Source organism: Ursus americanus, chromosome 26 (assembly GCF_024610735.1).
Source record: "Ursus americanus isolate L20-20 chromosome 26, mUrsAme1.1.p, whole genome shotgun sequence".
Classification (NCBI taxonomy): domain Eukaryota; kingdom Metazoa; phylum Chordata; class Mammalia; order Carnivora; family Ursidae; genus Ursus; species Ursus americanus.
In genome coordinates, this window is record NC_142152.1 from 15,024,664 (window position 1) to 15,049,910 (window position 25,247).

General features: G+C 44.4%; 1 protein-coding gene across 3 annotated transcripts in view; it reads right to left on the reverse strand.

Annotated features, from left to right (window-relative positions):
- Positions 1-4,996: 4,996 nt before the first annotated feature.
- DCAF5 (DDB1 and CUL4 associated factor 5) overlaps positions 4,997-25,247 on the reverse strand; it is a 91,694-nt gene continuing 71,443 nt past the window's right edge. For all 3 annotated transcript variants that reach the window (XM_045807960.2, XM_045807959.2, XM_045807961.2), the window contains exons 8-9: positions 12,684-12,811; positions 4,997-7,053 (exon numbers count right to left, since the gene is read on the reverse strand). In XM_045807960.2, the coding sequence (XP_045663916.1) occupies positions 5,287-7,053; positions 12,684-12,811 (1,895 nt within the window). In that variant the 3' untranslated portion in view covers positions 4,997-5,286. The remainder of the gene's footprint in view (positions 7,054-12,683; positions 12,812-25,247) is intronic.

Consider the following 25,247-nt stretch of genomic DNA (forward strand, 5'->3'; position numbering starts at 1 on the left):
AAATTCTTTCTCTGAGACAGAAACTTGCTTTCTGTATTCCTTGGCAGACCCCATTTAGAAAAGCCTTCTACATGGTGTACAGGTTGTTAGCAATAAGCCAGGAGAGCAAAAAAAGAGAGGATGTGTTAATGATAGCAAACATTTCAGTGCTTTCTATGTATCTGGCACTGTTCTAAGCTATATTTATATTTGCTCATTTAATCCTCTAACGATGTGCTGAGACAGGCACTCTCCCCACTTTAGTGGTGAGGAGCTTCAGCTCAGAGCAGCTGTACACCTGCCCAAGAACTCGGCTCACCGACCGTTCTGGTAGACACGACAGGGTGTCTCAGGGATGAGAACTCCACCAGATGGGACCTAGAGAGCCCATGGAATTGAAGGAATTCCATTTTAGAGTTGAGAGGGACCTCAAGAGTTTGAGTGACTTGCCCAAGGCTCATGCAGCTACTCCATTGAAGAATTAGTATAGACTCCACTGCTTTTGCTGGTTCAATGCCATTTCCAGCCCAGGCACAGGTTGCTCTTAGGAAGAAAAGAAAAGAAGTTGGCCTTAATGATTAAAGGTAGGGTCTTGGAGAGGCTAGAAATGTTAGAAAACACTGACATGAAAAGAAAGTAAGAGATGGTGGTAGGGGTCGGCCCCAAATATCATCGCTAACCAGTCTAGGACTAGTCGAGATGTTTGTTACCCTTTGAAAACCTATGCGATCTCCAACAGCCACACACTCATCTGTTTTTGGTACATGTGAGAGTGCGCTGGTCTTCAGATCATTACATGATCATTGTTTCATGGAATTTATGCATTCTTACAGAGAGAAGTTCTCTCAAATCAATCCTACACGTTCACTGACTTCCATTATATTTTTAGAGATTTTTAAGTAATCTCTACACTCCACATGGGGCTCAAACTGACGACCCTGAGATCAAGAGCTGCATTCCACTGACTGAGCCAGGTGCCTCTTGACTTCCATTACAAATTAAGGACTTTACTTGGTGATTTTGGAGCATCTCGATGACCAAGTGTCTTAGAGGCCAGTCCATGGCATGTTCAGTGCTAATTCTGTGGATCTGGAAAGCTGTTGAACTCACCTAGCATTTCATTTCTTCCACTGCAGTCTTCCCTCCAAATGCCTTCCTTCCCAGCTTCCCTAAGACCACAAAACATCTCTTACGCATAAGGACCCTGGGTTGGCATCCAGTTATCTCAGTGGTTTATTGCCTTTCTCCAACCTTGGTTGGGGTACTGACACAGCCAGATAGAGGGAGACTTGCAAGCTAGCATTCTGTACTTTGGAATATTCCGTTAGCTCACGGCTTTGGGTTCCAGAAAGGAACTCCTTTCCCAACTTCAGTAATTTGAAATACTAGCTACCCCATTTCCCTACACTATGACTGTCTTGTCAACAAGCACTGCAGAACACTTCTGCACAGCTCAAATAAACCCCATTGGGTAGAATGGAGCAACTCCTCCTGCTAGTCCCTGGTCATGTTAGTGCTGGCCCCAGGGAAGTTTCTCTTTGTCTCTGAGCCTCCATTCTGAGAACCATCTTATCACCTTTACACTAACTGTGAAATGCAATTGGTGTGTACATGACTCAGATTTCTTTTCACAGTTTTCTTCTTGCATGTGAAAAAATTCAAAGTTACTTCCCAGCCACTTGAATTCATGTTCTTTCAGCTCAGTATGAGCACTCAAGCACAAGTGAGCACTTAGACTGAAATAACCCATCTGAGAGAACCACACAGATTGTCCAAAGCCATCATCCTCTGTTGTAGGCAAGTCTGGACTCCCTGAGCCTTACTTCACCTTAGTGCTTCAACCCTGGCCCACTGCCTTGCTTAGGTCATAAGGGGGGGACGGCCTTCCTTGTGAAGCGTCTATTTTCCTCATGAGAATCTTGGTTGGCAAGAATTTTTCAGTTAATTGAAAGACACAGCTTTACAGGCAGGATATAAAAGGTCGTTTTCCCTTTTTTTTTTTTAAAGGAAAATGTCTGCAAAGCATGCTTGGAACAGGGCAGAAAAGGCAACTTGATATTTGGAAACATCAAAAACTTTCTTTTGGGGCTGTTTGGAATGTCACTTCACTACATCACTCACTCCCTCAGTTCCAGCTAATAAAAGGGTCAATTCCAGGATCCCACTGTCCTGAGTCCATGTAAGCCTGCTAAAGGAGACCAAGCAGATACTTCCTCCAACTCTACATTTTGTCGTCTAGATGTGACCTTTGTTCCATACCTAGAAGAGGCAATGACCACTAGCATGGATGTGGAATACCATTTTCTCTTCTAGTCTTCAGAGTGGCTTGGAATCAAGTTTCAGCTAGGCAAGAATTAAAACAGGAAAGAAATTAAGGATCAGGGGTGTCTAAGCAACCAAGTCTTCCCTGGAAGAGAAGAGGAAGCAGCGAGAAGTGAATAATAGGTTTATTTGCATATACAGGAGAGAAGAGCTAGCGTTGCTGGGAGTCACAAGAGGAAGGGCTTGTGAGGAGATAAGGCTTCAGCAGAGGAAGGCACCTTGACAAACAAGGGACTCCTGGCTTAGTAAATCAAGCACAGTTGCAACCTTCTTTCACCCCAAGCCAACTACTCATTTAACTCATTTATTGTTGTCCTAAAGACACAGGAATCACTTACAAAACCAGAGGGAAAATAAAGTGGAGAGAAATGGTTTTTACCTGTCTGGCCCAGCCACTTAAAAATTTATGTACAGGATGCAGAAAAAAAAAACAACAAACAAAAAACCTAAGAGGCACTTTCGAATAGTTCTTAATCTAATCAGTGCCATCTGTCCTGCTGGTAAAAATACTATCATGGAAGAATTTGGGGATCAAATGTGCCTCCAAAGCTGGGGCCTCGATTCACAAGGATTTTGGCAAAGGGACTCTAGAAGTGGTTCCTGCCAGGTTTCCAGGCCCACGATCACAAGACAGGAGATTTCTGGAAAGGAGAGTGGAGTGGCTACGGAGACAAGCAATTGTCAGCCTCCTCCAGTGAGTATCTTGTGGGCTTATCTCCTGGCAAGTCGAACCTGGGGTGCTGGGAAGAGTCTCTCGTTGCTAAAAATGACCTTTCTTGAGCACTAAAATTGAACGAGAATGAACTTTGACTTCTCTTTGGAGTACCCAAATGGGATTAAGGCTTTTAACATGAAAAGACCACGCATTTGGAAACTCCAACCACCGAGTGGCTAGTTCCCAAGGGAACTTCTTTTTCTCTAGGAAAAGTGGATTGTCCTTAGAGAAATCGGAAGAGGCTAGCTACTGATTAGATTAAATAAAATAAAACAAAGAGATTAGGTAGGCTGACTAGGAAGGGGAAGAGAAACACACACTGAGTGATTGTATCTTTTTTTTTTGTATATAAAGGATTAAAAAATTCCAATTTAATAAATTTTGGAAAAGCAAATGTAAAATGACTTGGGCTTATAAAACCAGAATTTACAATTATCTGTGAATAGTCAAAGACAAATCATAGAACCATTTTGATTACAAATCCAAAGGAATTCTAATGGTTACAGAATCACTCGCCCGCTACCCCCCCACCCCGTGAGATTACAGTTGTTAAATCGTAAGCATCCCCACTGCTACTCACACTCCCTCGTCTCCTCCTAAGACAGCGTTTTCACACCCAAGTCACATCACACATACCAGGCACGTCTTTCCTTTCACAAAGCTTAGCCAGACGATGTCTCCTTTTGGCTTAGATCAACAACCTTCCTTTTATAAATAATCCCTCTTCCCCCAGTGCCTAAATTCATCCAAGTCTTCATCCTCCACATGGTCCCAGTCCCAGTAGGACAAGTCCTCCTCTAAAAGGAACGCTGGATCAGAGAGGCCACACCAGTCACACATTCGGTCCTCTCTATGCCAATGCTGGCTGCACCCCAAGTGGTCTAGCACCTTTGCACCTGAGAAAGTTAGAGTGTGCTTCTTTCTCTCTTCCTCGTTTCTTGCCACTATTCTGCCTTTTCATGACATCTGTGACAATGAGATACCTGGTCTTTCCTAGGTCTTCCTGTCTTGTGCAACCCTTCATTCACTACCAAGTGACTGTAACGACCACTGTGATGCTGAAAATCTCTTGGTCTTTCCCCCTCTCAGTGAAATGGAGTCTCTTCTAGGAAGCAGGAGTCTTAAACCAGAGACTACTCTCTGCCTCCTAACACACCAACTCAACAGGAATCTGTTTCTTCGAGATGCCCACTGCTCTGCAAGATCCGGTCAGGACACCACAGCCTCTGCTCCTCGCAAGCCTGCAGGAAGATGCCAGTTCCTTCAGTTCTGACCAGTCATTTTGGGTTGAATTAAATGAATATAGTACCACCATCTGCTCTTCACGACACTTCCTCATTAACATACCTAGAACATCCGCTTAATAGTCTGAGCACAAAGCTCTCCAGAGCTGTCTTTTCCCCTCCTCTCATCCCATGGGGCCACAGAAGTGCCCGCTGGCCTTGAGAGCGCCTCTTAGGAACTAGCACCTAACTGGTTAAAGTGTGACCCACAACTAGTCATATTTTACGGCCTCCATACAGAGCACGGTGCTGCACTGCTCAGCTTGCCATGGGTGGAATTTATCAGGGATCTGTTCTCTGCAGTCCGCTCTTAAGTGCGAACCTCTCGTTAGTATTAAAAACGCTTCACTTTTAGTACGTCCACATTAAATGCTCAGTGAAGAAGTGCTACTGAGAGAAAACATGGAAGATTTCTCTAAGAAAGGACCCATGCTTTCCATTTCAGCACAGCCAGCCGGCTGAGGGCCCGTATCCATTCTCCCCTTCATTCTTTCAGCATAAGCCCACGACTCACTGGCAGCACAGCCCGATCCAGCAGGCACTCACCATTAAGACCAGAACATCTACGGCATGTAAACAAGGTGAGATGGCAAAAGATAGAGATCCATAGATCCTTTCTCATGGAGAACGGAAAGAAAAGCCTCGGAGACAATGAGCTCACGCGAGCCGGTGAACACACACAAGAACAAGCCAAACGTCTCAACAAGGATTTACTTTAACAAAACGCACAGGTACGCAATGCTCGAATCTTACTAGAAAGGAGTCACTTGGATTTTTTTCCCTTTCCTTACACAGCACAAGCCAACGGCCAGCTAAACATTCAGACCCATTACTGAAGAGAAGGGAGCAGCATCAGACACAAAATTTCAGGCCCTGGTTTTATGTGCCTTTAATACTTTTTTTCCTTTCCTCTGTGTTCACTAAACAGGATTAAAAAATTTTTTGTAAAGCTACTCTTCATAGCTTTTTGTTTTCCCTTTGTATTTATCATGTTTTTAATTTCTTCTCTGAGGAGGAATTCTCTGAATCTGTATCTTCCAATTCGGCTCGGTGCCTTTTGAGGCCACTATGGCCGTGAACAGCCCTGCTGCTGCCTGTGTCTGGGGGGTCAGTGGGGTCCTCTCTCGTTCCAGCACTGGGGGTGTCACAGGCCATTTCAGACCCACAACAATCTTTGTGTAGAAGTGTCCCTGTCAGGGACAAGTTATCGTGGTCAGTGTCCGAATGTCCTGGGGAAGAGCACGCCACTGCCTCCAGCTCTCCAAAGTTCTGCCCATTGTTGTGGGGATGAGGGGGGCGGGGGTGTAAGCGTCCATTGTTGTGGTTGGCACAGATGGTTTCGAGGCTCCTCTCCTCACTGTCATCAGACTGGGTCCTGGGACAGCTGCCAGACCCACTGCTGAGAGTGGAGCCAGATGCCTTGGGGACAGGAGGAGAGGGCGGCTCCTCGGCCCGGCTGCTTAGGGCCTTGCTCAGGGCCTTCCCATTGAGCTTCTTGGTTTCAAAAGAATGTTCTACAGAGCCGCCATTGTTGGTGTCCTGTGAGGGGTCCTCTGGTGCCTCTGCCCAAGGGTGGCTGCTGTGCTCCTGGCCTGGGCCATTGCTGGGGTTTCTAGAAGTCCCTTCTTTAAAAGCATCCTTGCTGCGACCTTCAGGGGGCAGGTCCTGGTTCCTCTGGCCTCCGGTCATGCTGAGACATGCTTCCTTACTGGAAGAAGGGGCTGGGTTGTCCTTGTGGCTGGTTCCTGCTCTCCCTTCCTCTGCCTCCCCAGACACGAGGGAGCTCTCTCCATCTTTGTTATTTGAGTAGGAGATATACGAGTAGCGCAGCCACTTGTAAGCTTTATAAATCTTTCGTTCGACCGACTCGATGTCCGAAGTTGGCGAGGCCCGGCTGGGCTGCATCTCCAGCGTGGAAGTGCTCCGCTCAGGGGAGGAGGGGGGAGAGGAAGAGAGGTCGTCCACTTTGATCTGGGGGTATTCATAGTTGTCTTCGCCGATGTAGGTGCTGGCGGGCTTGCTGGGGGGAGTGGGCCTCTCTTCTCGGGGCGCCCTCTGCCGGCGCCGCAGGGTATTGCGCTGCCGCGTGGCCGTTCGGCGCTCGTTCAGCTCCTCCTCCTCCTCAGAGCTGCTGGAGCTGCTGGAGCTGCTGGACTCGTCTTCGGGGCTGGGAGAGCGCGGTCGGGGGAAGAGGTCTGTGTCCAGCTCAACCTCACAGGCGTTCTCTTCGGAATCGGACTCGTTGGAAAGGGCCAGGAGGCGTTTGTCCTGGTAGCGCCGCAGAGCCGAGAGGCGCTGCTGGCGGGAGGCCGCGTCCTCACACGTGGGCGGTGGTGGAGGTGACGCCACTGAGTTGGCGGTGGTGACCCGTAGGGGCCCCAGATGGAAGGCGCTGTCGGCATTCTCGTCCACTGTGGGTGGAGGGGAGCGGGGCAGCGAGGCTGAGGACTCGGAGTCGGTGTAGCCCGAGCGCTCGCTGACCCCCGCGTGCAGCTGGAGGATCGTGCTCTCGCTGAGGTCGCTGTCCGAGTCAGAGCTCCAGCCCTCGATCTCGCGGCGCACCAGGGAGTCAAAGAAGGCCATCATCCGGGGGTCTTCCTGCACAGACTGGTTGGCGTAGTCATGGGACAGGCCACTCCCACTGTTCAGCACCAGGCTGATGTACTCCTCGTGGGTATAGAGGCAGCGGGAATCATCCTCGATCCGACCGTCTAGGTCTCCTGTACATCCTGGCTGCTTGTATGGGCTCCAGATCTGCACAGAAGGCAAAAACAAAACCAAGGAGGCCTGACTGGAAAGTACTCCAAAGCTGGTGGTCATAAAGAACACTAAGGCAGAGCATCTCCAGGCCCCTCCCATCATTTGGCCAGGACTTGCTAACCAGCTTTAAAAATACACTCTTCCCAGACTGGATTATGTGGGCCACACATGAAAACACAGGCTTCTAGAGTCAGGTATTGGAAAAAGCACTGTCTAGGACATAGCACTGGCCTAGTGTCAGAAAGCCTAAGTCCTGTCTCTTGACCCAGAATAGTCACACACCACCTCCCCTCCAGGCCCCCTCCCCTTTAGCTTCGTCTGTTAGTAGCCTAGAAATTACAATAACCCCCTTCATAATTGTGAAGGGTAGGGGATGACTTGAAGATTGGCCAATGTGTTCAAAACTCTCAGAAGACTGAAGCTGTGCACAGAGAGGTACCACTTCTCCAAAGTGAAAACAGACCCAGCAGTCAGTCCTCTGTGGTAGTTAATATTTCAGCCTATAACTCCACTTCTTCCCAACTGCAACATTTCTATTTTTAACTAATGGGAATTGCTTACTGGCACTTGGTAAGAATAGCCAACTGCCTACACTGCAGTTCCCTCTTGGACATGCAGGCATTAGTTACCCAGGAAACTGGGTTCTCTTAACCAGGTTGCTGCTGACCTGCTCCCCAACTCTCCTGTTAGCTGCAGGAATAGGCAGGACACCCCCCCCCCCAAAGACCATGGCCCCATCCCTTAACACTCCTCCACTCTATCATCAGAGACATGGGCTGACAGCCAAAGGAACTAGGCAGAGCTAGGACTCAAACTCAGGTCTACCTGACTGCAAAGGCCCAACTTTACAAGTGGAATCAGTTATGCAAAATCAAGTTCAAGGTAATTAATCTGTCACTGTAGATGAGAACAATTAGCTTCACCTGACTACCAGACTGTTCCACAGAGCAGCACACAGAAGCTCAGTTACATCAGCCGGTAGCCATGGCAACTCAGATGAAATTCCAGGCGATTTTCTTGCCTGACAGGCTGGTGTCTATCTTTAGATGGCACCCAACCCAGAAAACAGGGCTCCTCATTCTCTATCCTCTATCAAGACAATGGCTTTGGTTCCCCAAAGCTATCCAAGGACAAATTCACCTCCTTGTGAGCACTTTCCTGAGGCCCCATTCTTCCCATGCGCTACCAGCAACTTCTGAGAGGTAGCAGCTTTTTGGAGATCTCCAGTTCAAAGGGGGCCAGAAAAACCTAGGTTAGCTCTCTTCATCATTTCCTAACTCAGATTCATTTCTCCTTTGACTTCGTTCGCTGCCCACAACTCCTCAGGTGTTCCCCCCTCTTCATCTTCACTACCTGACCCAGGGGAGGTTTAAGGCAGGGGTTCTCATGCTCAGGAGTGCACAGGAGTCCGCTGAAGAGTCCTGACGGTGTGGACTCCTGAGCCCACCCCTAGAGATTCTGATTCACTAAGTCACCAGCAGGTACCAGGGCTCTGTATTTTTAACAAGGGAGAGACCAACTTTTTAAGAAACACTAGAATACAGTTAGAAAATAAGTAGCAGAAAATAAAGGATTTGTCTGAAGAGATTCTCAAATTCTTTGTGAGACCCTATGTTTTGAGACATTTAGACACGGCCTTCAACAATAGGCTCAAGCTACAAATGACTGTCTCTGCAAACAAATGTCCGAGGGAGTAAAAGTTTGGTGGCTAAGAAAGGAAACTGAGGGGGTCCCTTAGGACTTTTGGGGGTTTTACCCTATATTCCAGGCAAGATCTCTTAATACTCTCCCAGTTTAAAAATGGTAAAATTTTACTAACCATGTTGTATAATATAAAGATAAATCTGTATGTGCTTCACAGAAACACAGAATTTAACAGAAGTACAAAATATTAATGGTGGGATGCTGGTCCAACTATGCAACAAGCCAGTTTCTAGGTTCTAATCTACCACCCAGCCCCTATGTCTTTACTTCAGGAATGAAAATCATTAACACTGAAAGTCAGCTTTTATTTGGGCTCTGGAATGTATTAAGCTGAGGCAGACTTTCATTCCTGAAGCCTGGAGTAATGGAACAAAACGCTGGATCAGGAGGCAGGAGACTTGAGTGTGGGTTCCTACTCAGTTTGGGTTGACCTTGCATAAAGCTCAGCTCCCTGATCTAAACAGTGAACTAGATGGGTCTCATCCAATCCTAAGATTCAGAGCAAAACAAAACCATCATCCCAAATAGCTAGTTTTCAGTCCCCTGGGGACCCGTGGCACAGAGCTGCAGGGGCAGGCAGAACAGGTAGAAACCCCCGCCCCACCACTTCACAGGGCCCTGGGCAAATGACTTCGCTCTCAAGCAAATCCTTTCTCATCTGCAGAAATGAGAATGATGAAATGACATAACCTATACCAAAGCACGAAAAAATGCAGTGCTTTCTCTTTCACTTGGCAGCTGAGTACCTCAACCACGAAGTCTCAGCCCCATCCTCAGACAGACTTCTGAACATCAGAAGTACTGACAGTCCCTATTATCTTATTCCTCTCATCCTAAAAATATTTGTGGAAGTGTTTATTTCTTTACCCTGAAAATCAACAATCAGAAGGAAAGCACCCAAAACACAACCCCCTGTGGCTAACATGTTAGATGTGGCTAGATAAGCCTCCTCTTGGGGCAAGGTTCATGAGAAAAAGAGGAGGGAGGAGCAGATTTCTAAGCCCAGTGAAAAGTTTAGCTCAAGAGGCTGCTGAGGGAAAAAGATGCTGTTCAATTCTTATTCAAACACTGTCAAAATGGAAAGCAAATAAGTAGCAAGGGTTCTGTCTACACAGGTGCCCATGACATGCTTGACATAGCAGCTCTAAGCCCTCTCTTCTTTGTGCTGTTGTACTAAATAAGGAAATCTGACCATCTACCAAGAAAATCTACACTGATAGGGACCTAGATTGCTACTTAAGGGTTCTCCACCCTCTCTGATCTGGCTTCCAAGACTTTCTGGGCCCACCTCCTGCCCAACTTCCTGCCTTGTATCTTAGTCCTCCCTTCTTGTGCTCTTCCCTTTGGACAAACATCATTTTCTGAACAGGCCCTACGCTTCACTGCTTCTGAACAATTACTCATAAGTATAATGCCTGGGACACAGTAGGTGATCAATAAATATTTATTGATTCAATGAAATAATTAACTATCCATTGCCTCTACTTAGAATGTTTCTCATACCTTACTCCTTCCTTTTGCAGTCTTCATTCTTCAAATTCTAGCTCAAATGTTACCTGCCCGAGATTATCCCAGAAGGGAAAAAAATCTCTTCCTCCCCCAGAGCATTCTGTTTCTATCCCTTGAGTGGCTACTGCACTTTTCTTTATATTTATTTCTTGTCTCTCTTACTGGGTGACCTGCATTACCTTTTTTTTGCCTTTATGTCCCCATAGGGCCTAGCACAAATGGCACACATAGGTACATCATAAACATCACAAATATCATAGGTAAATAAATGAATATTGGTCTTTTGAGGAAAAAATGTCAGCATTTGTCCTATCTTGCCCCTCCAGGCTTAACTGTAAAACAAACCCCCCCTTTTGCTCAGCATGGTCATTCAGGGGTCTAGAGACCTGTTATGGGTGAGAAGAAGCTGGCCCCGACAACTGGGCTAGGACAACAGCAGTAAAGGACAAGGGAGAAGGTGGAGTGAAGTGGAGAGAAAAAAGGTTTCAGGGTGGGCTAGAACATTACGCCCTTTGAGCCACTGATCCTCTCAGAAGGAGCAAGCAGGAAAGTGGCACTTACTAGAACAGTCAGACACTGTCAGGCACAGGTAATTCACAAGGCACTCCTAGACAGCAAGTCACCACGAGCATCCTTACTTGACAGACGGGGAACAGACTCAAAGAACTGTCCAAGGGTACCAGCTGTACTGACTTAAGGTTTCAAATGGCTGAATGTGCCTCCTGGTAGGGCAGGGTTCAGACCCCATTGGAACCTGGAAGCAGTGAGCTCCATAGTTCAGTCTGGATAACCTCCTAGAGAAAACATTTTTTTCTCTTACTCCTCTGAGAACTTGGCTAGTTTCCAAACTATGACCTTTAGGGTAAGGATTCCAGTTGACTAAACAATAATTGGGGAGACTAAGTACAGAAGCATCCCAGAGTGCACGGCCAAGCAGGAATCTCTCTACTAAAGGAGATGCCCAAGCAGAGCTCTCTGAGAAAGAGAATGACGTCAACAGGCCTAGAGAGGACGTGCTACTATGCCAACCCATTAGTCATAGGCCAAATGAGAAGAGAAGGCAATTTAAGGGACAGGGCCAATTCCATGACTGTCCAGTGAAGGACGACTGAGATGACCACTTCCAGCAGACGCCTCTGGCTGCCTGCTGCCTTCCCACGAGCATGGGGAGGGCGACAGGCCACTGGGAAGAACAAAGAACAGGGCTCTATCCTGACTTTACCACTAATTAGCTGTGTAATTAACCCCAGATGGGTAGTTTATAATTGAAATCTCATCATCTATAAAAAGAAAAAGTCAGTAAAAATGATCTAGAAGTCCTGCTTCAGCTCTGTGGGAAAATGTGTGCAATCATGAAAGTCAGCCCTGATCCACGGGACCAACAAAACTTACATAAAGGAATTTGGAATAAGGACAAATAAAAATATTGACCCATCCTCCAACATTACATTTCTGATAGTTTCCCTTGCCTAGATACAACTTGGTTTAATTCTAGATGGAGGATGGGAGGGAGGAGATGAAAACCACCAAATCACCACAAACCAATTTTTACTTTTTATAGATACCTTCCCCCAGGTTTTCAATATCATTTTGGGAAAAAAAATTAGAGGAGTTTTAACTTTTAGGGGGGATTATCATCTATCCTTACTTAAAAATCAAGTTATCAGAGAGTCCTAAAGGACTCATCATTTGCCCCAAACCTTCATTTTCACAGATGTGGAACAGGGTCACTAGCAACTGGAATGTGAGTGACAGGCCAGGTCTCTCGGTTGCAGGCTCTAGATACATTCCTTGGCCGGGTTAAGTTCATTCAGTCGATGTGCAATTAATGCAAGCGTGTAGCCTCGATCACAACCACACGCAGTGGTTTTTGATATGTTCTGAGACAATTTAGCTATGGTTCTGGCAGTCACTTAGTGATGTCTGTGCCATATTAGTACAGCAATTAATGCAAAGTACACACTGAGTAACTGAGGGGATGGTGGCTTCCAGATGAGGTTTGGAAAGCAGAAAGCATCAGACTCGAGATCAAAGGCCATTGGAAATGTAGTGGCATACAAGTGGTGTCTAGTTTCAAAGCTTAGTGGCTATTTTTAAAAGTGGTCCTAAAAGGAGGGTATTAAACCACTCTTTTTAATACCAGTTTTTCCAATATTTTATAATATGTTTAAAATAATTGAAAAAAAATTTTTAAGTAATCTCTATGCCCAACATGGGCTTAAACTCACGACCCTAAGATCAAGAGTCACATGCTCTACTGACTAAACCAGCCAGGCACCCCAAAATAACTGAAAATTTTGATAGACCTTTAGTATGTTTAGGTATGAGGTCCTATATATATATAGTTCTAGTTTCTTCCAATCATGAATTGTAATAATTTGTCTAAAGAACAGAAGGGGAAGGTGCCTCACCTTGATAATCTTTTCTACACCAGAAGAGCAGATCATGTACGTGTGAGGGTTAAATCGGACCTGGTTAACAATAGACCGATGCCCTTTCAGCACCATGAAGGCTCCGTTGACCACCCTACCAATGCCACCTGGGAAGACAGAAGGAAACAAAAATCAAATGATGAAATGGATAAAAGTAAATAAGTTCCACTAATGGCAGACAAACAGCTCTGAAGTGGAGCCAAGATTTTTTATTAACTATGCCACCAGCAGAATGCTTAATCTTACAGATAAAGTTGCTATGGAAAGAGGGAAGATGAAATATTCTCTCAGCATATGTGCTCTTACCAAAAGCCTTTATTTAGCCTTTAAGCATTGCCCACGCCCACCCACTGCAATTCCATTGTCAATGAAGCCACAGCCACTTAAAACGTTTCTCAAGTTTTTGATCCCCAAGATAGAACCCAAGTGTTACCTTAGAAAAGGCCAGTCATGAGCAATTTGAGACTGAACTACTTGGGAACAGTTAGGCATCTGAGTGAGGGACATGCAGAACCAGAAGTATACAATTATTTAAATGCACAAAAAAAATCCTCTGATCCATTTGCCCTCAATTTCTATGATGAAAGTTGCAAACAAACAAACGTACAAAAGCCGCAGGGAAAATAATGGAGAAAATCCTTTTGTTACACTGATAGCAGAGACAGCTAGGGATAAAGAAAGATTTGGGCCACTTTCCTGATAGGGAGAGCCCAAGTACTGAGAATCTGAATTAGAATAAGGGGCTTAAAGACACCATGTATGGATTAAAATTAAGAGATCACTAATAAAAAGTTATATTTTAAGGACCATTCTGTAGGCTTTCTTCTTCAGTGACTGAGAAAAGCACCAGTTGCCTGAAACTTATAACACAAATGAAGATGTCATTATTTATAAACTTGGAATAATCTCGAAGGTTCAACTTCACTGGTAAGGGCGTCACACACAAAACACAAGCGCCCATGTTCTGAACAAGGTCGCTTCTGAGCAACCATCAATAGCTCCGTACACACAGGCCAACCCGTGTCCCCAGCCAACTGGCAAAATATGATGCATTCAGACACTAACAAATAAGTGTTCATTCATCTAAGCAGTGAACACCACCTTAGCCCCCACCGGGAGCATGGTGCCACTAGGGCACAAAGTATCAGTAGGCAGTTTCCGCTCCACATGCCTCCACCCTACTCCCAACTCCACCTTGTTTAAACCTTCATTCCAGACATTCCTCATCTCAGTGTCTAGAGGGACAATGACCAGCACGACATCCCTTCTCTAGAAATAATCTGGTTTTGGAGTTGTCTTCTGCTTTTGGCCTCCTGACATGACTCCCCTTTTGACTCGTGGAAGATATCCCTCCTGATTGCCACAAACATACACATCTCTTTATGACAGCAACAGCTTTCAGATCTGCCAAACTAACTAGCACTAGGTGCTTACTATACTTGGTCAATGATGAAAATGTTCTTTGCCTAATTTTCCCACCATACTTGATGTTATTTTTTAAAAAGATATTTACGTATTTATTTATTTGGTGGAGGGGGGGAGAAACAAAGGGAGATGGACAAGCAGACTCTACACTGAGCACAGAACCTGATGGGGGGCTTGATCTCACAACCCTGAGATCATGACCTGAGCCGAAATCAAGAGTGGGAAGCTTAACCGACTAAGCCACCCAGGGGCCCCTGACATTAATATATGAATTATCCAGGATGGATACCACACTTAAAGGTATCCAATTCTCAACACAACATCATCAAGTTTGCTAATAAACCATAAAGGAGAATGACTAGGGCATAGAATTGGTATGTTTTCATGGATTAGGAAAGGCTAGGGGCCCCTGGGTGGTTAGTAGGCTAAGCTTCCGACTCTTGATTTCGGCTCAGGTCATGGTCTCAGAGTCGTGAGATCGAGCCCTGTGTTGGTCTATGTGCTGGTCATGGAGCGTGCTTAAGAGTCTCCCTCTCCCTCTGCCTCTGCCCCTCCTCCTAACCCACCTGTGCTCTCTCTCACTAAAAATGAAAAAAAATTAAAAAATAAATAAATAAAAATAAAAGGAAAGGTTAAGCACCAGAGTAGGCTGCCGTGATGGGAAACCCTAGGTAGCCTGAATGCACTGGGTTCCTAGAGGGAGGAGGGGAAGGTAACTTGACCCTAGTCAAAATAAAAATAAATGAGAAAATTAAGGAAAAGAGATCCATGGGGATCTAAAACAGTTGTCTCCACACAGGGATCTTACTACCCTCCAAGGAGTTCCCTTGGGTATATTTTTTTTCTATATAAGGTTGATTCAAAAAGTAGCATTCCCACTCATGGGTCCCTTCTGAACTCCAACTCCTACCCATAGCTGCACTGGGGTAGTCACTAGCAAAGAAACTTTGGGTTAAACCTAGTACCAATCTCTTATTTAATCCTGCTGCCTCCAAGAAAGTAATTTAAGTGACTCAGAATTTGAGTGACTTCTTCCTAGTCAAGTAAATGGAAGAATCAAGATTTGAACCAGTCTGTTTGGCTATAATGCCCAATATCCTTTCCACTGTAACAGTGGCCTTTAAGAAATGAAAGGATTTGAATAGGGTGGAGTCTGAAGCTCATAAAATATTTTGAAATCTTTCTCACAGTTATCATATGAGTTGGCTTTCTTCTTAAGCCCTCAACTTAAAAATGGTAAGGGGGAGATTCTATCCAACGGTACCCTGAGCACAAGTTCCATAGTATCACCACAGGACATTTCATCACATTGCCAACACTGCATAGTTCATAAGAGCAGAACTGGCTCTCTTGCGCACCTAGAACTGGGGGTGCAATACCTGAACTAAAGTAGGTGCTCAGTAAGCACTTGTTGAATGGACAGTGTTTCAGGAGAGGGCAATTCTAGAGTAAGTACTACCAAAGGCAGACAGATGGAGGGTCTCATGTCTTAAAGAATCAACTATCATAGAACTGAAGTTTATCAACCAAACTGACCTTTCTGTCAAAGGTTATTTGGAATATAATTACAATAACTCTTGGATCTGAAGAATACTTGAAGGGTCCCAACATCTATAAATTCAGACCACAGGAAAACTTTCTATTCTTCCACGCAATGTGACCTCATCTGGTTTCTCTTCATGGCAGCAACTTTATTTATTTAAAATCTTTTCTTTCCCACCATTTTAATAAACTAGCAATGATTCAAACTATGGAAAGAAGATTCAAACTTGTTCCCTTAAGAGGGATGCCACCATGATTGCTTCACACAAGCATGATCAAAGGCAACGATGAAACCAGATTCCCGAGAGCAAGGGTGGTAAGAAGGCTTCAAGGCTCAGTTTGAAAAGCTTGGTTTCAGAAAGTCTCTGAGGGGTAGCAAAAGAGACATGAAATTTGAGGGACCATCAGAGGACAGGGTGTGGCTGCTGGGTCATGAGCACCTCGAAGTGTTTCTTGACAGTGATTCGGTGTCGAGGGTATTTGTCATCTGGGGAGAACCGAGCGGGATGAGCTGAGCAGGTCTGCTGTTCCACAGGGTCACGCTTCTTCAGCGTATGGACCCAGTCTCCCTGCTCGTTGAGGTTAATACTGGAGAAACACAACCACACCGAAGCGAGAAGTTCCAATTCTGCCCATGGCAGCAACTCTAATACGGTCTTTCCTCCTCTTTCCCACCCAAACTGATACCTAGGAAATCTGAAAAAGATACCTAGGAAATCCACAGAGCCACAAGACTGATGGTGAAAACAGGTACAGGAAAAATAATGGCTGCCATCTGTTTAAGGCATCCAAGGCTGTGTTCAGAGAATCGGAACAATGAATGGGCTTCAGAGAGGTTTGATAGTCCCTCTCCTGGTTTCCGGGTTTCAAATGATTGAATACAGTGGCTACTGTACAGTTTAGATACAATGATTATTAGAGAATACATTTTTATCAGTCCTGGAGATTTGTATAAACCAGATTTCTTCAATCTGAAATGGCTAAAGTCAAGATGCTAGTATCAGTAAGAACTCAGGATCCCCCCTCTCCGTTACTTAGCCAGACTGTGCCCATCAACAGCAGGATCAAGTTGGGAGGAGTCAGTCAGGGAATATTTTCTCCTAGGAACTACATAAGCTACAAAATCTCCCTTCAGGATCATTTCTAAGACTGTGGTGAGGGGCTTGACGAGGACCAACCTCAGCCCACGGTTACCGAGCTGAGTCAAGACCTAATCACTAATAATGGATACCAATGACTAAAATAGCACATGCCCGGGAAAAACCACCTTATCCGTTCTTGAGCTGCCACTTATTTATCCACTTCTGCACAAACCAATGCTCATTTCTCTGAGCCTTCTGCTCCGGCTGGCCCACCACATGTTGGCATCACTTTGCTGGGGTTTTTTTTGTTGTTATTTTGGTTTGGTTTTCTTTATAAGTCAAGGCCAAAATTCCTGCATCTCCATCTTTCCTTTGGTTCAGATGGATGCTAGGGAGGTGAAGGTGGCTATAAATCCCCTTACCTATTTTCTGCAAGACCTTAGAAAAGGAGTGGGCCATGTCAAAAGATTTCAGTATCAGTGACTGATTCGCTACCATAGGGGGATCCCAGGAAACACAAGGGACTCAGAGAAAACACCTTACCCAGAACCCCAATGAATACCATTCTAAAATGCCAAGGCCAAGTGTCTCTCCAGAGAAGACAAGGTGCTAAATGTATAGTCCTCATTTCCCTTCCCTTTCTTACCTATGCTCCCCATTCTACAACATTCAGCCAGAGATTTGTCCCTCAGGACTTTTAAGGGCAGGACACCACTTCCATTTCTTGACAACTGCAGTTACTTCTGTTCCTTGTCAATTTTATTTGCTTCAACAAAATCCTCCAAGAATGATTATGCTTTCAGCTCAAAAAATAAAAGTAGCCTGGTCAAGATTTCTTGATGCTTTAGTCTAAGAGCAACTTATCAATCATGTTGGGAAGAGGTCCTACAATACAGGGCACTTAAGTATTTTGTAATACTGGATAAAACACCAGTATTAAGTTTTCTATCAGAGTTTTTGGATTTTTTTTCCTCCTTCCATTAATTAATGGGTAGGACAAACACATTTGTGAGAATGGGATGGGGAAATGGTGGGTAACACTGAGATCAGGGAGGGTGAAGTGTGAAAGTGGTAGTGAGGGACCAGATGACTGGAAGGGGCTGATGGAAGATAAGAAATTAAGATGGCAGGAGATAAATTTGCATTTCCAAACAACAGAGTACTGGCCCTTATGAAGAGGGTAAATATCCTTCATCTTCCAAGATTTATGCTGATGTATCCACGATAGTAATAACAAAGTTGGGCATATAAGAAGGACTTAACAGGGGCGCCTGGGTGGCACACCGGTTAAGCGTCTGCCTTCGGCTCAGGGCGTGATCCTGGCATTATGGGATCGAGCCCCACATCAGGCTCCTCTGCTATGAGCCTGCTTCTTCCTCTCCCACTCCCCCTGCTTGTGTTCCCTCTCTCGCTGGCTGTCTCTATCTCTGTCGAATAAATAAATAAAATCTTAAAAAAAAAAAAAAGAAGGACTTAACAAACGACTGTTAAATTGAAATTAGTGGAGAACATTGTTTTCTAAAGTTTTAACTTCTTTTTTTAGTAATCTCTACACCTATTGTGGGGCTCGAACTCATGAACCTGGGATCAAGAGTTGCATGTTCTTCTGACTGAGCCAGCCAGGTGCCCCAAGAGATTATTGTTAAGAGTGGTATTTAAAAAAACAAAACAGGGGCACCTGGGTGGCACAGCGGTTAAGCGTCTGCCTTTGGCTCAGGGCCTGATCCCAGGGTCCTGAGATCGAGCCCCGCATCGGGCTCCCTGCTCCGCTGTGAGCCTGCTTCTTCCTCTCCCACTCCCACTGCTTGTGTTCCCTCTCTCGCTGGCTGTCTCTATCTCTGTCGAATAAATAAATAAAATCTTAAAAATAAATAAATAAAATAACAAAACAAAACAAAAAAACAACACCTGGGCACCTGGGTGAGAGCCAGTGTCTGCCTTTGGCTCAGACCATGATCTCAGGTCCTGGGATGGAGCTGCGCGTCGTCAGGCTCCCTGCTCAGTGGGGAGCCTGCTTCTCCCTCTCCTCCCTGCTCGTGCTCTCTCGCTTTCTCTCTCTCACAAATAAATAAATAAAATCTTTAAAAAAAAAAACCCAAAAACTTCAACACTCAGGTAAAAATGACAGATTATGGTAAAGGAAATGCTTTTAGCATTTCACGGGAGAACCTTATCTGGTAGGCTCTAGGTTGGAATATCAAACAAAATCATGCAGAATGTATTAATAGGGCAGGATGACGAGCAAATGCATAAAGGAGTGGTACCACTTTGTAGGGTGGAGGTGCAGAGAAGTTGAAAAGGTGGCAGTGGTTACTGAAATGATATAGTGGAGATCAAATCTCTGTAATTACACAGCCCTTCCCTAAGCAGTAAGACTTGGGCTTGGTGATACTCACCAAAGAATCCAATGGTTTAATTCAGTCCTCATCCTACTTACTTGACCTATCAGCAAAATCCAACATAGTTGCCTCCCCTTTCTTCACTGCCTTCCTAGGATTTTTCTGTTACCTTATTGGTCACTCCTTCTTGCTTTCCTTTTTGGCTGCTCTCCCTCACTTCTTTTTTTTTTTTTTTTTAAAGATTTTACTTATTTATTTGACAGAGAGACGGACAGTGAGAGAGGGAACACAAGCAGGGGGTGTGGGAGAGGAAGAAGCAGGCTTCCCACTGAGCAGGGAGCCCCCATGTGGGGCTTGATCCCAGGACCCTAAGATCACGATCCCAGCCGAAGGCAGATGCTTGACGACTGAGCCACCCAGGCGCCCCTCTCCCTAACTTCTTAACACTGGAATGCCTCAGAGCTCAGTCTTTGCTTCCCTTCTCTTGACTAGCTATACTCACTTGCTTGGTGATCTCATCCAGTCTTGTGGCTTTAAATACTACCTATATGCAATCAAAACTCAAATTTTTATCTCTAGTCCAGAACTTCTCTTAACTCCAGATTTCATGCCTCTATTATCCAAACTGCTCAACATCTATCTCTACCTGGATGTTTAAGAGACATCTAAAACTCTTACCTGCTTTCCCTTTCCCCCAGTTAAATCTATCAGGAAATCCTGATCAGGATTTACTTTCAAAATACATCTACCCTGAAACCTCTATTACCTTGGTTAAAGCCACCATCACCACTCACCTGTATTATGGGAGACTCCTACTAGTTCTCCTCATTCCTATCTTTGGCAGCCCCATTCCCACCATCTATCCTCAACTCCCCAGCCAGAGTGATGCTGTTAAAATAAGTTAGATCATGTCATGCCTCTGCTCAGAATTCGCTAATGGCTCCCCTGTTTCACTCATACTAACAGCCTACAGGGACACCCCTTGTGCCCCACTTACCCCTACTATTCCCCCCTTCCTTATTCTACTTCAATACATTGATTTCCTTGTAATTTCTCAAACACATGAGGCACATTCTCATTTTAGAACTTTGCACTGGTTCTACCTAAAATGTTCTTCTCCCAGATTTCTGCATAGCTAAGTCCCTCACCACTTTGAGATTTTGCTCAAATGTGATCTTCTCAAAGAGGTCTATGCTGAACATCCTATCTTAAAAAATTGCATTTCCCTGACCCCCCAATACCAATTCCTATCCCCCTTATTCCACTCTATTTTTTCCTTTTCCATAGCACTTCTAACCTTTTAAGTTTATAATTTATTGTGTTTATTGTTTTTTTGTGCTTCTCTTGGTAGAATGTAAGCTCAATGATGGCAGGGGTCTTTTGCTCCTTTGCTATACATACAGGCCTCTAGAACAGTGCCTAGGATGGAGTAGGTTTTCAATAAATGTTTGACAAATGAATGAAAAGATGTGAGTGTATTTGACTGTAGAATATAAGTATACTGGACAAAACTCAATCTCCATTAGCGTGCCCCATCATCCAATGTGTGGATTATCCAAATGTTTCTCCATCTTCCTTCTGTTAAATTTGGATGGTTCTTTTATAGCATTTTTACTATAGTAAGCGCAGAGAAATAAAGGGGCTAAAATCCTACCTATCCTTCATGGTCCTCTGAAATGCTAATTCCATGAAAACTTTACTGATCTCTAAAATCTCTTCAAACCTCCCTTAATTATAATTTCTATGGGCTCTGGAACCCACTTTTAAATTTAGCATGTACAGGGCACCTGGGTGGCGCAGTCGTTAAGCATCTGCCTTCAGCTCAGGGCGTGATCCTGGCGTTCTGGGATCGAGCCCTGCATCAGGCTCCTCTGCTGGGAGCCTGCTTCTTCCTCTCCCACTCCCCGTTTGTGTTCCCTTTCTCACTTGCTATCTCTCTCTCTGTCAAGTAAATAAATAAAATCTTTAAAAAAAAGAAATAAATAAATTTAGCATGTACACACACACATCCCCTTTTCTCATCTTGCTTAGATTGGAAGTTCTTTGAGGGCAGGGAAGTATTTGTTCTTTCAGTCACCCATAGGGTTTTGCATAATGTCTTATGTTAGAATACTCAGTAAGTGAACAAACTGACGTAAACCCCTTCATCATTTTCTCTGGAACAAAGCTTGGAAGAGAAGGCTAAAGCTATTATCTACCAAAATGAGGTTTGGCAGGTACCTGCTGAGGCACTTAATCTACTTCATTCCTGATACCACTGGTAGAATAAAGAGGTTACTGCTCCGAGGGGCAAGGGACTACCTCTTTTCCTTGCTATATCTAGAAGAGCTGTCCAAATAACCTTAGTAATTCCAAAAGGCCTGAGTGAACATTCCCTGGGTCTCTAAGTTTTAAACCATAAGAATTAAATCAGGGTAGTGAGGGGTGCCTGGGTGGCTCAGTTGGTTAAGCATCTGCCTTAGGCTCAGGTCACGATCCCAGGGTCCTGGGATGGAGCCTCACATCAGGCTCTCTGCTCAGCGGGGAGCCTGCTTCTCCCTCTCCCTCTGCCACTCTGCCACTCGCCTTCTCTCTCTCTCTCTGTTAAATAAATAAATAAATAAATAAAAATCTTAAAAAAAAAAAAGAAGAAGAAGAATTAAATCAGGGTAGTGACCATACAGAGAGCAGTGGCTGCCTCCTGGAGATCACATAACCACCTAAGAGTTAAAAAAAAAAAAAAAAAAAAAAAAAAGCGCCAGACGGGGACAGCCAATGCTGTCAGTAAAGCTCAAAGAGCTCCACAGACAGCAACGCTTAATTGCACACACAAGTCAATTACACTAGTTCTTCTTTCATCATCTGTACCTCACATGTGTTTGCAACCAACTACTTGTGACCGATTAAAAACAGTTGTTCTTCCAGTCACAGGGAGGAAAAAAAGCAGATGCCCAGGCCTAACCCACTGAAAGTGAAGGCATGTCTAGAAAAAGGAGGAGAGACAGAGCACACACATATATGCAGGCCTGTGAAAATGCATTTACAGCTGTTTCCAGCCTACTCCAGTGGCCTGCTGGCAGTGGGGGTGGCTGCAGTCACTGGGCAGCGAAACTGCATGTTTTCCCTCTATTCAGGGAAAAATCTGTCACAGAACTTTCCCCGTCTTTAACTACTGATGAATCAAGAGCAGCCTTGATGCAGTAACAACTCAACCAGCCATTCCTGAGGGCACCAGAGGAAGACAATGTTTTGAACTCGAAGGAGTTTTTCAGAGGAAAGTTAAATGGGAGAAAGCTTTCTTCACGAGGAATAGCAATCACTGCAGAGTAGCTACTGGACACCCTCAAGGATATCCCTAAGAAGGCAGATATTACTATGGTTGTATTGTTTATATTGCTAATGTTCTTGTTTTACAGATGAAGAAGTAAGTTTGGCAAGATTAAACAATTTTTCCAAAGCCAAAGCTAGAAGACGAATGGAGCAGGCCTACCAACTCTATTACATTATGTTTCTTTCCATAAATAGTAAGGTCTCAGCATAGAAGCATATCTCAAGGGAAGCAAGTCTTATCTGTAAAAACCCTAAAGCCCTTTCCAACAAGAATTAGGGGAAAGGGAAGGAGAAGATAATATGAAGATTTTCCAGAGACACCCACCTCCACCACATGTTACCAAATTCCTTACTTCCATCCCTAAGTCACTAGGGAGCAAATGCTCTGCAAATTATGGATCTGCGGACACTGATCTTACTATACATAGCAGTAACAATTTGAAAACAGACATTTTAAGAAAGCTCCAGAGACTGTTAAATCATTTCATGATATAAGGCGTTGGGAGCGGAAGGATTTTTACAGAAGAACCTAAAGCTCAGACAATTGCTGTTACATAACCTGCCTAGAATCACTCCATCAGCTAGTCAGTGGCAGCACTGGACTAAAATCCAGGTATCATTTTAAGCCTAATGCTCTTTCCAGTCTGCCACACGGGCTCTATACGTAATTGCTGGTCTGTTTATCTTCAGAACCACCACATTAAAGAAGATTCTCTTCCTACATACTTCAGGGGTGTAAAACATTCTGATGTGCTTTTTCTTTGCCACAGCAGAATTCCCAGCAAAATTTAATTTTTAGAGAGGTTTTTAAAAAATGAGTTATTATTTGACATCAACTAAAAAACTGAGCCTAATCTTGTCAGGTAGCAAGTTTTATGGTGGTTATTAGGTCTCACGTCTCAAAATGATTTCCTCAGCGTACTGTGAAGCCCCACACAAATTACTTAACCGATTTGTTAAGTCCATACTGTTTATATAATAAATATATTTCATCTCTTTGGAGTTTGGAACTGGAGTTCCCCAGTGATTTTCGGTCTTTCGGAACAGGAGAGTGGAGGAGAAAAGGATGTCCTTGCTTTTGGCTCACATTCAGGACTGCTCTCCATCTAGTCCTCTCAGCATTTGGTGCGCACTGTGAAGCACACAGCAGGTATGCTGCACTAAATGCTGATGGCCCGTCGTACCATTAAGGCATGTCAGTGCAAAGCCGCTTCCCCGTATGAGCCTGCCTTAGTATCTTCCGCTCAGCTGGCACACAGGCACGCATTGAGAGCGCGAGCTCGGCCTCGTCCCACATTTTATTTAAATCAAAGAGGCGGTAGATTAGAGTAGGAATTCCCCCCACAGACTTTTCGTCATCTAAGTATTCAAAGCTAGAACCCAAGGGCCGCATCTAGTCCTTATATGTTTGGCTTGCTGAACATCGCTGAGTATTTTTTAAATTATGAATTAATTGCCAACATTTAAATATAGAGAGGTTACATATAAAAATGAGAGGTGCTAAGTTTCCCTGAAGCCAGGTTTAAGGGTAGGGCCAAAACCAGGAGAAGTTAAAAGCCTGTATAAAGAGCAGTTACGCCATTATACTCCTCCTCTGAGCACATTTGAGCAGGAAGCTGCCCATTCCCCACACAGGCAGAGACCGAGCGGCTGCCAGCTGAAGCTGACCTACAGAGGTTTTGGACTGGAGACACCAGGTGCAGCGAAGGGTGGGATTAAACAAAAATGTCTCTGCAGATCTGTGAGATTCACAGCTCTATTCCCCTATTGGCTCTTAGTACCATGGCTCAACTGCCAGGCAAATACCCTCCAGATACTAGATCAAAGATTTCCATTCTGGAAAGGTAGCTGATTTCAAGAGTAGAAAGTCAACAGAGAATGTACAAAACTGAAAATTCAAAGGTAGCATTAATCACAGGAAGAGAAAGGAACTGTTTCATTTTTTAAAAATTAAGTTTTGTAATACATTCATTTGATTTAAAAATTATGTACCTGTATTATTTTGATAACAAGAAGTAATTATAAAAATAGTGAAAGTTATTTTAAAAAGAATAAAAGAACAGAAAGAAAAAGGAAAGATATATGAACAAGGGAAAAGAAAAGAATGTGGGTGGGTTGTCAGAAGAGTGGCAGGAAGGCTGAATTCCCCGAACGAGCTAAGGTTTATGAAAAATAATCCAAAAAGGTGCTTAGTTACATGCAGAACAAATGATGATCAAAGGGACAGACTTATTGTGATTGATGATATAATGTCGAAGGGTAATATGACGAAAACAAACCCCTCAATTACTAGTTAGTGAATCGAACAAGATAATCATAAGGTCCTGTTCTTGTCTCCTGTACAAAGAAACCCAAGCACCAAGTAAAGGATGGGGATCCAGGACCAACCACAGCCCATGTGGAAACCATGGGGGCCCCTAGCCAACTCTAAGTATGAGCAGATCATGGGTTCTGTGGCCTCCAAAACAGCTTATGTGATCCTGAGTGTACTTCCTGAAACACCTTGTAGCACACTTAATATCAAGGAGCCAAGATTTTCTCTGGTCTAGCCAGGCTACATCTGTTGAGCTTATTTAGTTAATCCTTAAACAAAGGGAGAACAAATCTGGAGGAAAGAAATCAGTACAGCAAAGAACTAACAACATTTCTTTGAGGAATTGCTAAACTGAACCGTCAGGGAGGAGGGTGCTATCTCTGGAGAGGACCTAGAAGGGGACATGAGGGCTACCTTCAAATGAGCAAAAGGCTATGAAGAGAAAGAGGGGCCATTCTCAGTAGGCTAGCACTCAACTACCGGAAAACAGAATAAGACTTATAGAAGAATTTTCTAATCACTGGAGTTAACC